At 42.9% G+C, this 13820-nt stretch overlaps 1 protein-coding gene across 2 annotated transcripts in view; it reads right to left on the bottom strand.

The window, feature by feature from the left end:
- Window positions 1-13820, bottom strand: part of Ppa2 (inorganic pyrophosphatase 2) — a 73270-nt gene that overhangs the window by 50963 nt on the left and 8487 nt on the right. The window contains exons 1-5 of one of the 2 annotated variants that reach the window (XM_031375569.1): window positions 10015-11071; window positions 9024-9067; window positions 8591-8655; window positions 6909-6953; window positions 2707-2760 (exon numbers count right to left, since the gene is read on the bottom strand). In XM_031375569.1, the coding sequence (XP_031231429.1) occupies window positions 2707-2760; window positions 6909-6953; window positions 8591-8655; window positions 9024-9067; window positions 10015-10124 (318 nt within the window). In that variant the 5' untranslated portion in view covers window positions 10125-11071. Of the gene's footprint in view, window positions 1-2706; window positions 2761-6908; window positions 6954-8590; window positions 8656-9023; window positions 9068-10014; window positions 11072-13820 lie in introns of those variants that run through there. The other variant, XM_031375570.1, reaches the window with a different exon arrangement.

Genomic DNA, 13820 nt, shown 5'->3' with positions numbered 1-13820 from the left:
AACAGGAGAAAAGGATAGACTGGTATAGACAACAACTTTTTGGATTTGACCACGAAAAACACAAGCAGTAAAAGCAAAAATAGACAAATGGGGTTACATCAGACCTAAAAGCTTCTGCACTGCTAGGGTACAATCGACAGAGTGAAGGCACTATACATCATGGGAGAAGAGGTGTTTCATCTGACACCGGGTTAAAGCCCAAAACATACAAGAAACTGAAGAGCTGAGGGGACAAACAGTCAAAAAGCTATAATTAAAAAATGAGCATTAGACTTGGAAATTTCTCCAAGGAAGATTCACAGATGATCAATAGGAATAAGAAAAAGGAAATGGTCAATATAGCTATCAGGAATATTCAGTCAAGACAATAATGAGGAAGCCAGCAAGATTGCTCAGATGGTGAACGCATTTGCTGTCAGGTCCGGAGTACCAGCCAGGTGCATCAATTACCTGGTAGAGGGAGAGAACTTACTCCCAAAGGTTGTCTACCTATTCACATACAACACGCACACACACACACATGCACATACACGTGCACACACACACACCCTATTCACACACACATCTATTCACACTCACATATCCACAGACCCCTACTCTCACACACACACCCCTATTCACACACACACACAGACATACCTATTCTCTCTCACATACACACACACCTATTCATATACACCTCTATTCACACACACACCCCTATTCACACTTACATAGCCCTATTTACACACACACACCTATTCACACACACACCTATTCACACACACACTTATTCACATACATACAACCTATTCACACACAAATACACTCACCCCTATTCACACACAAACACCCCCCACACCTATTCACATACATATACACACCCCTATTCACACACACACATCCCTATTCACACACACATGCCTATTCACACACACACACCCCTACTCACATACACACACCCCTATTCACATACACACACCCCTATTCACACACACACACACACACACACACACACACACAGAGAGAGAGAGAGAGAGAGAGAGAGAGAGAGAGAGAGAGAGAGAGAAATGCTTAGTAGCAGTAACAAAATGCCACAACAAGGGCTCACCTCATTCTAGTAAGAACGACTATTATCAAAAAGACTTCAGATACTAAGTCCTAGAAAGGACACATGAAGAAAAGTCTTCCACTGTCGAGGGGGTAAGCCTTGTACCCTTTGAGGGGAGAAGCCTTGTACATTGTCAAGAGGATATAAACTAGCCAGCCATCGTGAAAAACAGCACAAAGATCTCTAGGAACCTGAAGTCGAACTGACACACAAGCAACTCAGTTCCAAATACACAGCGAGGGGAAGGACAGCTGTGTGCTAATGGTACCTCAGTGTCCACAGCAGCCAAGGAAACCAGGCCCAGCAACTGATGGACGGATCAAGAAATGGGCTCCGTGGCTGGTCTCCTAGAGTGTGTGAGCCAAACAGTGGTTACCAAAGGTTTGAAAGAGCAGGAGGTGAGAAAGAAAGGGGAAGCTCAATCCATGGGGTGGAGGAGCAGAGGGCTCTGGGACAATCTGCACTGTGTGGGCACAACTGCAAAGAGTACAGCCACTTTAGCAAAGAATACTGTTGCATCTGTTTTGAGACCTACTGTGCAAGACACCATGCTAAGAGAGTAAAAATTTAAGACGACCTCACCAGACAAAAGTATTTCAGATGGTTTTCTGATTAACTTGATTTCATTTTTCTGTTAGGTTCATAAATTACATTTGTACTCCACAAATATATATATATATATATATATATATACATATATATATATATATATATGTTGTTCATTTACAGCAATTAAAAAAAATCAAGCTCAGACCCTTGTCAAGTGAGTTCATTTTAAACTTCTATCTTTCTATCAAACGTATTCATGTGAGTATCAGAAAAGGGCAAAAAAACAAAAACAAAAACAAAAACAAAAAACAAACAAACAAAAAAACCCGTCTGATAGAAAATAAACAGTGGAGTAAAGAATCAGAGTGCACACTTCACACTTGAGAATTCTCCCCAAGCTGTGATGGGCTTGTCTGGAGGAAGGAGCAGAGCAGGCATGATGAGCTCAGAAGAGGTTCCTGATAGCTCGAGGGAAAGATTAAGATAAAGTTTTTAAGAAGACTTAACAAGGGCGGAGTAGGCACTCTTAGACACCATCCACACACACACAGGAGACAGCGCTCTTCCCATCCACACACAGGAGACAGTGCTCTTCCCATCCACACACAGGAGACAGTGCTCTTCCCATCCACACACAGGAGACAGCGCTCTTCCCATCCACACACACAGGAGACAGTGCTCTTCCCAACAACCTAAAACTCCAAAGAACTAAATCCCCAGAAGCCGAAATTGCCACCAGAACGAGACAAAAGCTTCGTCTGTGCCTATAATCTAAATACAGAGCGGGGTCTGAGTAAAATCTGAACATGTTCATCACCGTGTCAAGGAAAGGGCAGAGAAAGCTACATAAACGCGGGACTAAAACATGGCAACATGCTCCAGAGAGATACTCAGGTCAAAACATTTTGGTTTTGAAATTAAGGTCTAAGTTCACAAGAATATTTCAAATTATCTCCTACATAGAGAAGTCTATCATCAATCCTTCAAATGTACCAAATAGCTAGAAATGATGCTCTTATGTTTTTAAGTTAGCATTTCAATTTTACATTAATAGAATATAACTGTACCTCCATCTTGGCATTTGTCCACCGAGGTATTTCCACAACCATATTAAACAAAGTCTGTAGTTAAAAGAAAAAAGAACATTACCATTTTCTTTCTTTCTTTCTCTTTCTTTCTTTCTTTCTTTCTTTCTTTCTTTCTTTCTTTCTTTCTTTCTTTCTTTCTTTTTTTTCCAAGACAGGGTTTTTCTGTGTAGCCCTGGCTGTCCTGGAACTCACTCTGTAGACCAGGCTGGCCTCAAACTCAGAAATCCGCCTGCCTCTGCCTCCCAAGTGCGCCACCACTGCCCGGCACATTACCATTTTCTATTCAACTTTTCTTTCTTTTCACTTGGCATTGCGGGACTGTGTGCTAAATGAAAATCAGTATGGCCTCTAATGAAAGAATAGTGTAAGTTTCCATCCCACACAAAATGTTTCCTTCCCGGCTTCTCCACGCACCCATGCTATAAGTCCCTTCTTGCAGTCAGCGAGGCTGCGGAGCTCATGGAGGCGCCATACTTCCACCACTGCATAGCATGAGAGGTCACCTAACCCTTGGAAGCACCTTTCAGAGCATCGACGCTATTAGAAATTAGGAGATGTGCTCTGCTTCAGTTGTTTGTTTTGAGACAAGAGTCTTACCATGTAACTCTGGCTAGCCTAGAGCTTGCTATGCAGACCAGGATAGCCTTAAACCTCCAGAGATCTGCCTGCCTCTGCCTCCTGAGTACCAGGGTTAAAAGCATGCATCACCACACCAGGCAGGAAATGAGTTTTGATATTTACTTTCCAGATAACCTAGAATGACAGACCACTTCTGCTCCACTCCTGGCAATGTGGTTAAAATATCATTATGTAATTTAAAGGAACACACACAGAAAATCAAGGAGCCAAAAATGCTGGAGATGATGAAAAGAATATTTGTATCCATGCTATAACCATAATCTAAACTGAAAGTTATCACTATAAGCTATTAGAAAGTTTATGAGGACTTAGACATGCCTTTTTAAAACAAAGTTAGTGCGATCAGAGTCCTTAACATTCCAAAACGACCATGGCTTCTTTCCCTCACTTCTGTACTTTGTAGAATGTTTAATTGAAGGAGACTAAGTCAGTGGTGGGTAAGTACAATTCTCACAGCTTGCCCCACAAAGCGAAAATCTTAACCTTTAAAGGCAGCTTGCAAAAATGCTGTGTTTAATGGCACCAATGAATCAGTCATGGGGAGGCAGCAGTTTAAAGCAGCCGTCCAAAGCATGGCCCAGCCCCATGCCAGTCTGTAACTGTTAGCTGAGTGGTTAGAAGCATTTGTAGATCACTGACAGTAAAGTGTATAACTACAGAATCTAATCAAAAAATAGAGCTCTGTAGACATGTCCATCTACAAAACAGTCCCATGCCAAAGGCTTGGGGACACTGAGAAGGGGGAGCAGAAAGACTGTAAGCATCAGAGGTCCAGGAAGTCTGCGGAGACTGTCTCCTAGTAAGATCAGAAGCTAATGCATGAAGTCTCACCAATGGGGCTGTCCAAGTGTGAGGTGAACAGGAGCTACACCAACAAACGTGCCAAAGTGGGTGGGGGGAGGGGAAGAGGGGCGGCCCAACACAAGGCCTCAACCCTACACAGCAAACATAGGCAACTGAGGAAAGATGGGAACAGAGAGGTGGCCCACCCAAGGGAAAAGTGCATTAATTAGTTGTCCAAGTGATCAGCCCTGAAACTTGAACAAGTAACTGAACTGAGCAGGTAGTATTTACATATACATATATGTGTAATATATGTTAATATCATATAATATCAGTTAATGAAAGAAGAGGACATAGATTTTAGGAGTGGGGAGGGGTATATAGGAAAGTTTGCAGGGAGAAAGGGGAGAAATGTAACTATAATCTCAAAAATGAACCAAAAAAATTAGAGCTTGAATTATATATTTCAACATTCATTCTGATGTGTTTAAAAAGGTATTCAGCTACAACAAATATAAACAAACAAACAAACCCAGTCTTTGATCACAGATTAGGAAAGCAAAACATTTAGTATCTCTCTACCCTGCATATATAAAAATCACTGGGTGAGCTTTAACAATCAAGCAGGCAAAACCAAAAGCAGATTCCTTAGGCCGGCTGCCTACCTTTTCAGTTCAACTGGTCTAGGGCCAAGCCAAGGAGCTGCTATTTTCTTAAAAGCTCTCTGTGGAATCTTAATATAAGGTCCTAGCTGGCTCAGAGCACGGCTCACCCACATTCCAAGACTCCCTAAGAGAAGCAGATGCTATGGATTTAAAGAATGACACTTAGTAGCCTTTCTACATAAGACAATGTTTTGCAAGGTAAGAGAACAAGCCTCAGAGGAGATAAATGAAGCTCAGGCTGACAGCTCACACCTATAATAGCGACCTCATACACAGCCTGCTGGCTATTCGGCCTCATCCTCTATGGTCTTTCATAAGGGACCTTGTGCCTGTTTAAATGTGTCTAAGAAGCTCTTAAAGAGAAAGACCTAAGTAGATGGCAGATGTTTGCACACCACACTCATCCCTGAGAGCCCGGCTGTAAGAGAACAAATGTAGACACATGAATACGAGGTGATAGAGGGGACCAGGCTGGCTGACGGCTACACAATCTGAGTTGGGTCAAAAGAGCAATAGATTAGGAACAGGTCTGAAGTGTGAGCCTGCAAGCCACACTCTTGGTCACCCTTTACTCTTGATGGCCAGGGCTCATGCTACCCGCCTTTCTTCTTTTTAGCTGCAGAGCGCTCTCCCTGTAATTCATCAAAGCCAGGGTCAGTCTTGTTTACTGAAGATTGGCATTAATTATAAGTCCACAACTGCCTACCATCATTTGTCAGAAAATCCAAAATACATACTTCAAATCAGAAATATGGCAAGAAAACCTGACCCCTCCTTTAGTCCTTTTCCTTTTCTCTTTCCAGTGGGAAGTGGGTGGCACTTAATAGAAAGAAATAAAAAAGAAACACTAATAGCACACGACAAAGCAGCCACTGAGCCTCATGTGTGTGTGGTAAAACAGAGATTTCCCTTCTTTCTTCTCTGATGAACTTTCAGATAAATACCAATCACTTACCAACATATAATCTGTAGTATGACAATTACATTTTAATTTGATGCTCTGAACTTGGAGTGTATTTTTTCCCACTGAACAGACTACTTGAGACTAACATGCTCCCTCTCTTGGAACTACAAAGCTTCAGGTAGCCTGCATCTCACCACTCATCTAAAGCATGGTTCTTTCTCACACTGGAACTGAAAACACAGACGAGCCAGACCCCATGGAGCAGACACTCTCATCCGCACTGCAGGGCGTCAGTGTGGGTGCTTCACAGGCGGTCTGACGACTGCTTTAGGAGAACAGAATATGGTCGGCAGGCAAATGGTCTAAGAATTTGACAGCCCTTGTAGCTATGCTCCAGAGTAAACTCAAAGGCCAGGAGCAGTAACTTCAGCTGTGGAGGCAAGGAGCCGTATAAGAGCGAGGAGGCAAAGGTTACGCTAGGAGGGAAACCCGCACCCAGAGCCAGAGAGGGAAGAGCCAATCAACTGTGCTGGTCCTAAGTAGTAACTAAAGAGGCACATAATTAACAGACACATTTGGAATCAATTTATTTTAGCATGTAGCTGCTGTATCTGTTTTTCTACTTCCAAAAGACTGCTGTGCCTTAATTCTAAAAGAGACCCTCAAACTCTTTTCTAATTCAGTGTAAAAGAGAAATAAACTGGAGCGGGAAAGGACGGCTCAGCGGGTGAGAGCCTGCTTATATACATGTTAGAAGAGGATAAAATAATGAGTTTTATGATATGAATATTTTACCACTGTAAAAAAGGTTAAATGGTGATTGTCCCCAGATGCCTTTAAAGAGACATCGGGAGGAAATCATCAGAAAAAACACCACAAAAAAAAAATCTTGTAGGGGAAAAATTAGAAGCAGTTTAAGAATGCAAACATATCAAGGCCATTAACAGACTGTAGAGAGTGACAGAGGAGGCTGGAGGAATGGCTCTGTGGTCAGGAGTATAGGCTGCTCTGCCAGGGGACCCAAGCTGGCTTCCCATCCCCCAGGTCTGGTGACTCATCTTAGTGGGGGTCTAGCGCCCTCTTCTGGTCTACATGAGTACCGACCTGCATGCATGTGCACATATACACACATAGAATAGTTACAAAATGAATTTTTAAACAATTCAAACAATAAAAACCTTAAAATATACCTTATATTCATCATTTCGTGCCTTTTTCCTGGGAATGTTGTGTTCCTGTAAGAACAAAGATGATAATTATGACTGGAACATTTTATAAAGGAATGCAGGATGCTCAGTGCACAGCATAGGAACAAAAACACGCCCACTGCATACACGTGTTACCACTGCATACACGTGTTACCACTGCATACACGTGTTACCAGCCACTGTCTATAAACCAGACTCAACAGAGAACCCACGAGTAACATCTGGGCAGTTTCTCCCTCAGCATCAAATGAACAGAGGACCAAAGTGTTTGAAAAGTAAATGATAAGAAAATCTAAAGCTCTTTCACGTAACTTCCCAAGTCTGTCTGATGCAGGCAGAGGATCAGCTCAGTGTGTAAGGAGACTGGCAGTTCCAGTGACTGCGCCACAAACAGCCATTTCATTATTGAAATGAAACTCCCGGGAGCCTGACTAACAAGCTGTGAAAGTGCTTGGCTATACCTCCTGCCTGTGAATTCTATGAAGGTGTGATTACTGCGCCGCCACTAAGTACTTTTAAATTAAGCCAGAGTACATGGTGGGGCGGGAAGAGAAATTATGCCATTCACAAATGTTCACCGGGTCTATGTAACTTACACACCAAAAGGAGTACTAAGAAAGAACCAAAACAAACAGAAAACGATTATCCCAAGTCATGTTTCCCTGAAACACTATCGTTGTTCCAAAAACTCTACATCCTAAAATACAAGGAGCAAAAATTATAATCATGACTGGCTCAAAAATAGGGAAAGCTGCTTATATAAAAACTGTGTGGGTTGATCTCTGCACCGCTAGAAGACACTAGCCTTTTGCTTTATAACTTATCCTGCCCTATCCTCAAAGTCCACAGGCGATGGACACAGCCGTGTGTCTGCCTCTGTCGCACACCCACCCCTACCCACATTTGTGACCAAGGGCAAGGTTTGGAACCCTATCCAAGAGTAAGTTAGTAGCAGTAGCTGCCCTCAGAGCTCCACTCACACGCGGCAAGCATCAGGCACTAGCCTAGCTGTCCTAAAGCTTCAGGCCCCCTCAGCTCTCCCTTCAGCAGTGTCTCTGACTCGCCTACCTCACCAACATCCCTCCAACTGTCAAGGGCTTTTAGAGGGAGAAGCTAACGAAGCGCCAGGTCTTTCCAGCCTTAGATTTCTGCTGTGGAGTGGGAAGGGGCAGGGACTCCATGGTCAGGAAGGCCAGTCCCAAACTTGACTCCAACACTTGCCAGCCGTAGGCGGTTACACAAACCAATGAAATGCCTGCTGCCGTACGGCCGTTGGGCACCATAATAGCAACTTCCATGACTTAAAGAAAATAGCGCATTCCCGTGGTGGCCAGCACACAGGAGTCACCTGCAAATGCTAAATGTATTATGATTCAAAATAAGCACATTGATTTCCCATATTACTGCCCTTGAAACTTTAATTCCTACTGCAGTCTAAACTTCATAGACCGCAAATACCCCCTTTCTTCTGGCCTCACACAAATTTTAATTTAGAACGGAGGCTTACTGTCCCGCTCTAGCTCCTTGGTTTCTTCTGCCTGCCTGCCAACCACATTTTCACTTTAAAGGCATTTCTACAAAAGCATTTTTTTGGGCACTAGTGAAGTATTTTGATACTACCATTTATAGAAGTTTTTCATCCCCCAAACAAGTAAAAACAATACCTCACTCCAGTCCACCTTCAGAGGAATGTCATGGAAAGGGGAGATGTAGTGACCAGCTACATGCTCTGTAAAGGAAAGGGCCACAGAATTACCACTGCACATGCTCTGCTCTTTATCACAAAAGACCCTGGTTTGCTTTAGAACTTTTATGCTTTTTGCAAAGCTAACTTCACACCATAAAAGCTTAATTTGGCTTTCGAAACTTGTTGCAGCCTGAGAGAACTATATGCCAACTAACCATACTCAGTTGCTGAAACCATTTAATTCAATATTATGTCTGGCTTCAAACACCCACTGCACAAAATATCTAAAGTAGACTAATATTCCAAGGAGGAAAAATCTGACTTTGAAAAGAGATCCATTACTAAGTGAATTAGTCTAAACTGATATCCATTTCCATAAGAGAACAAATAGAATAACCCGCAATTCCCACCTGCAATCCGGAGGAAGAAAGGTCCAGCCAGAGGTGGTAAGAGGCTGATAAAAGGCCAAGGTAAATGATTAATAAAATTATTGCCAAATAGTTGACTAAGCAACACATAAACAAGTCCTGAGTGCAGCTCAATAAAACCAGGGGTGTGTAACGGAACACACCCCTCGCACACTACCTATGATTTTAGCTCCCCTCCCCAGGCCATGAGCACTGAGTACGGGGATTAAATTCCAAGGGAAAGTGTTCTTGTTGGCTCTTGTATCCCTCTGCTTTGTTACACTTTATTGAATTCCCTGCATGGAAAAGGTAGCTAACACCTCGCTGGCATTTAGTAGTTATGAAATAAATGAGTCATTACGATTTCATTTCCCGCTTCTCTACCCTGGCGACAAGGTACCTCCTGTACGACATATGACACATATGGGAAAGGCTAAGTGCAAAAAAATCAATCCAAGACTTTCCTCCCCGACCCTGCTCCCAGAATGACACCTCTGAGACTAATCAGTATTAACAAACACCGAGGACACGAGCTCCGAGCTCCGGCTTGTTCTCGGACTTGCTCTTAACTCACCAGCTCCGAGCTCCGGCTTGTTCTCGGACTTGCTCTTAACTCTAACCTGGGTTCAGCTATATGGCTGCTTTCCTCTCCTTGTCTTCTTACATCCGTCTCCTCAGAGTTCCTGGGACAAATCTCCCCTTGATTTTATCCTGAGGTCAGCTACCTGCTGGTTTACAGCTGTCTCGGGACAAATCTCCCATGCCTCTATTCCCCAGAATTCTATCCCCACTGCATGTCCCACCCACTACTTCCGCCTCAGCTCATTGGCCATAAGCTTTTTTATTGACAGGGGATGCTTAAAAGAAGAGATCCTCTCTACAGCTGAGGAGGAGCACACAGGAACGAGAAGACCCAAATACAAATGTTTGGTCTTTCATTATTTTATGATACTGGGTGTCTTTCACATATGTGTGTGACATGAAGGCCTGCTACCTGGTGTGTTGCGTCCATGTGTGTACACCACGTGAATGTCTGTTGCCTGGCGTGTTGTGTTCATGTGTGTACACCACATAAAAGCCTGTTGCCTGGTGTGTTGCGTCCATGTGTGTACACCACGTGAATGCCTGTTGCCTACAGAACTCAGAAGAGGGTATCAGATTCCCCAGAACTGGAGTTATGAGTTAATGCGAAGTAAACCTGGGTCCTCTGAAAGAGCAACAAGTGCTTTTAACCAATAAGCTGTCTCTCTGCTCTCCATTAATACTTAATACTCAAATTCTCATGTTTCTGATATTTTTTGTTTTCCTATATCCTAGCCTTCCTTACAGTAATTCGTTTGGTAATTATTTACATATGCTTTTCCAAACACCATTCTATGTCCGAGGAATACAAATTCTAATTTCCTGCTCTTAACGCACATTATATTCTAGTGGGAGACAGGAGTGATGGATATGTGTTGAACTATAGCACGAAAGGTATGCACCACAAAAGAAAATAAGTAAACAGATCAGGGCAGAAGAAGAGAATAAGGTGAGTCTGGATGGCCAGGAAGTGTGGCCCACACGAGCAGCAGCCTGTCAACAGAAGCCTGAAGGGAAGCAATCAGGAGGAAGGTGCCTGCCGAGGAAGAGAGAGCACCACAGACACCGAGAACACCGGTGAGGACAGCCAGGCAGGAACACAACAACCAAAGGCCGCAAAATGGTTGGTGTTGAAATCGGTGGCAATGTCTAGCATCCGCTCCTAAGGAACCTCGCCTCCTGACATAGTCCTTCACTCTTTTCTTTTTAATACAATAGAAAGCACTCTGTGTCTCAACAGAGCTTGTGTGTTTGAGAAGGGACCATGTGTCTTCTGTAGAGAGAGTCAGAGGCTGTTGCAGTTGATCGGCTGAAGATGATGGTGATGCAGAGGAGGTGTCGAGGATGGCATTGGAGACAGAAAATGGCGTCTGGCTACTTCTCAAAAGTTGAGCTGGGGCTGGAAGATGGCTCAGCAGTTAAGTTGCTCTTCCAGAGGTCCTGAGTTCAATTCCCAGCAGCCATATGGTGGTTCACAACCATCTGTAATGGGACCTGATGCCCTCTTCTGTCATGCAGGCATTCGTGGAGACATACATGCAAATAAAGCACTCATATACAAAAATAAATAAATAAATCTTAAAAAAACAAAATGTATCTTGAAAAACCAAAATAAATAAATAAATAAATAAATAACAAAAAGCAAACAAACAAACAAAAACCTGTAAAGTTGAGCTGGATGTGTCCCAAAAGGATATGATGCCCAATCAGCTAGATGTGGGACCCAGAGCAGGGACAAGTAGGTTAGAGGGGAAGGAGAGTGGAGGTTAGTTGAAGGCACACCACTGCAGTTACACCAGGCTCCACAGAACGTTAGTGACCACAGCTAATAAAATGGGCTCTGTGACCCCCAACACTAAGGTACATAGTGGAACCCCCGGTCCCCAGAATGCATCACTGAGCCATTGTGACAGAAATGGACAGTTCACAGGACCTAACATATTCCCCATGTGGTCCCTTACAGAAAGCTTTGTCAACTCCAGAGCAGAGACTTTGCAGAGACTATGAATTGACTCCTGAGGCATTTCAAAGGTTAGAGTTCAGGAATGACAGAACGCTCACACAAAGGCCAGGACGGAGGGAAAGACAGCAGAGGAACCCATACAACCGATGAGATCTGTACCTCATACTCACACGCTTTATCTCCATGTGTCCACAGTGCCTAAGGCTCTACCCAGCTTCCTCCTAACTCCACCCCCTTTGACAAATACTTAAACTACATCATCACAGCCATATTTCTTTTAAAGAAATTGACAAACTAGTATTCAATCGTAAGCTCTGGTGGCTCCTTCGCTGCTGTTTAAGGGTCGCCCTTTCTTCCCCTCACTGTGATGTTACGAATGGACTGGCTGCTTTTGTGTCAACTTGACCCAAGCTGGAGTTATCACAGAGAAAGGAACTTCAGGTGAGGAAATGCCTCCATGAGATCCAGCTGTGGGGCATCTTCTCAATTAGGGATCAAGTGGGGAGGGCCACTTGTGGGTGGTGCCATCTCTGGGCTGGAAGTCTTGGGTTCTATAAGAGAGCAGGCTGAGCAAACCAGGGGAAGCAAGCCAGTAAGGAACATCCCTCCATGGCCTCTGTATCAGCTCCTGCTTCCTGACCTGCTTGAGTTCCTGTCCTGACTTCCTTTGGTGATGAGCAGCAACATGGAAGTGTAAGCTGAATAAACCCTTTCCTCTCCAACTTGCTTCTTGGTCATGATGTTTGTGCAGGAATAGAAACCCTGACTAAGGCACAGTATTTATTAGGAAGTAGACAAGAAAATGAAGCCACCACGTCACTCGCCTTGGTGTCTCACTACTGACAAATTCAGTCCGCATCCCTAGAGAAAAGCTCAGGAATCCCATCAGGCCTGTCAGCATACATCAGGTACTCCAGTCTCACAATGCCCTCTTCAAATGGTCATTTTAAAATTTTGTAAGTTTTCCATGGTTTCATTGTCTCACATTGCTGAAAACTTATTCGTTGTATTTGCAACTGAGAAAGTTGAATAGACTGTGAAGCCCTATCCGATATTACACTTATGCACCAAATAGTTACATCCATACCAAACACAAACATTCACACCATTGCTAAACCATTTATAGACATTCTCACTGGAAGCTTAATAAGATTACTGATAAGGTTAAGAAATGTAAACAATGAGCTTCAATAAAAATGTAGCCTGTTCTTCACATAAATCACAAGATTTCTACTTCACAGTACCTCATTTGGATTCTATAGGCTAACATCAAATGAACATTTTTTAATGTTTACTTAGTAACTATTATGTTCAAATGTATTGATTCATGTCCCACAATAAGGGCCAATTTACAGGAACTTATACACATGGAGTTTTACTAAGTTCAAATATGTAACCACCCACTACTCAAATGATATAATTAAGAAAACATTGTAATTTCAGTCCCTATTTGCAAAAAAAAAAAAAAAAAAAAAAAAAAAAAAAAAAAAAAAAAAAAAAAAAACATGTTATTAAAGATCTGCATGACTCAGTCCTAGAATGAGTAAAAGGAACTGAATTACAAACAACACTGTTTCATAAAGTGAATCTCCTTCTACCCCACAGCAACAAGAGTCCAAACTATGAAAATCAGGGTTTGCCCGTCCGTTAAGGAGAATGTAAAGTCCACAATAAATCACTTGCAAGTTATCAACAATGGCAGAAGCCACTGGAGCATCAGAGGAACAGGGCAGGCAGTGTTGTCCCTTTGCTCCTGTGCCAGCAAGTTGTTATCATTATCCACTATCATTATCAGTATCATTATCATCCACAGTTAATGCAAGGCCGGAAGGCTGCCTCTGCAAAAATCCTGAACACTGCAAGCTTCCAAATATTCAGTCTTATACCCGCTCCATTACTTTCACCCTCCATGTATGAGAATGTGTCCCCAGCACCATGGCTCTGCAGTATAATTTGAAATCAGGTATGGTGGTTACCTCCCACAGTTCTTTCTGTTTAGTATTGCTTTGATTATTCAGGGTCTTTTGTGTCCCCCATAAACTTTTGGATTGTTTGTTCTATGTCTGCTGAAGAATGGTGTTGGAGTATTGATTGATAGGATGGTCATTTCCACATCCTCTTTTCTGCTAATCCATGAGCATGAGATGTCTTTCCATCTTCTAGGGGCTTAATGTCTTTCTTTAGTGTCCTAGAATTTTCATTGCAGAGGTTTTCTGTTTCCTTGATTAGGCTTATTCCCAGGGGTGGGTGGGTGG

The sequence above is a fragment of the Mastomys coucha genome, unplaced genomic scaffold (assembly GCF_008632895.1).
Source record: "Mastomys coucha isolate ucsf_1 unplaced genomic scaffold, UCSF_Mcou_1 pScaffold16, whole genome shotgun sequence".
Classification (NCBI taxonomy): Eukaryota; Metazoa; Chordata; class Mammalia; order Rodentia; family Muridae; genus Mastomys; species Mastomys coucha.
This window is presented reverse-complemented; position numbering and strand designations above follow the sequence as displayed.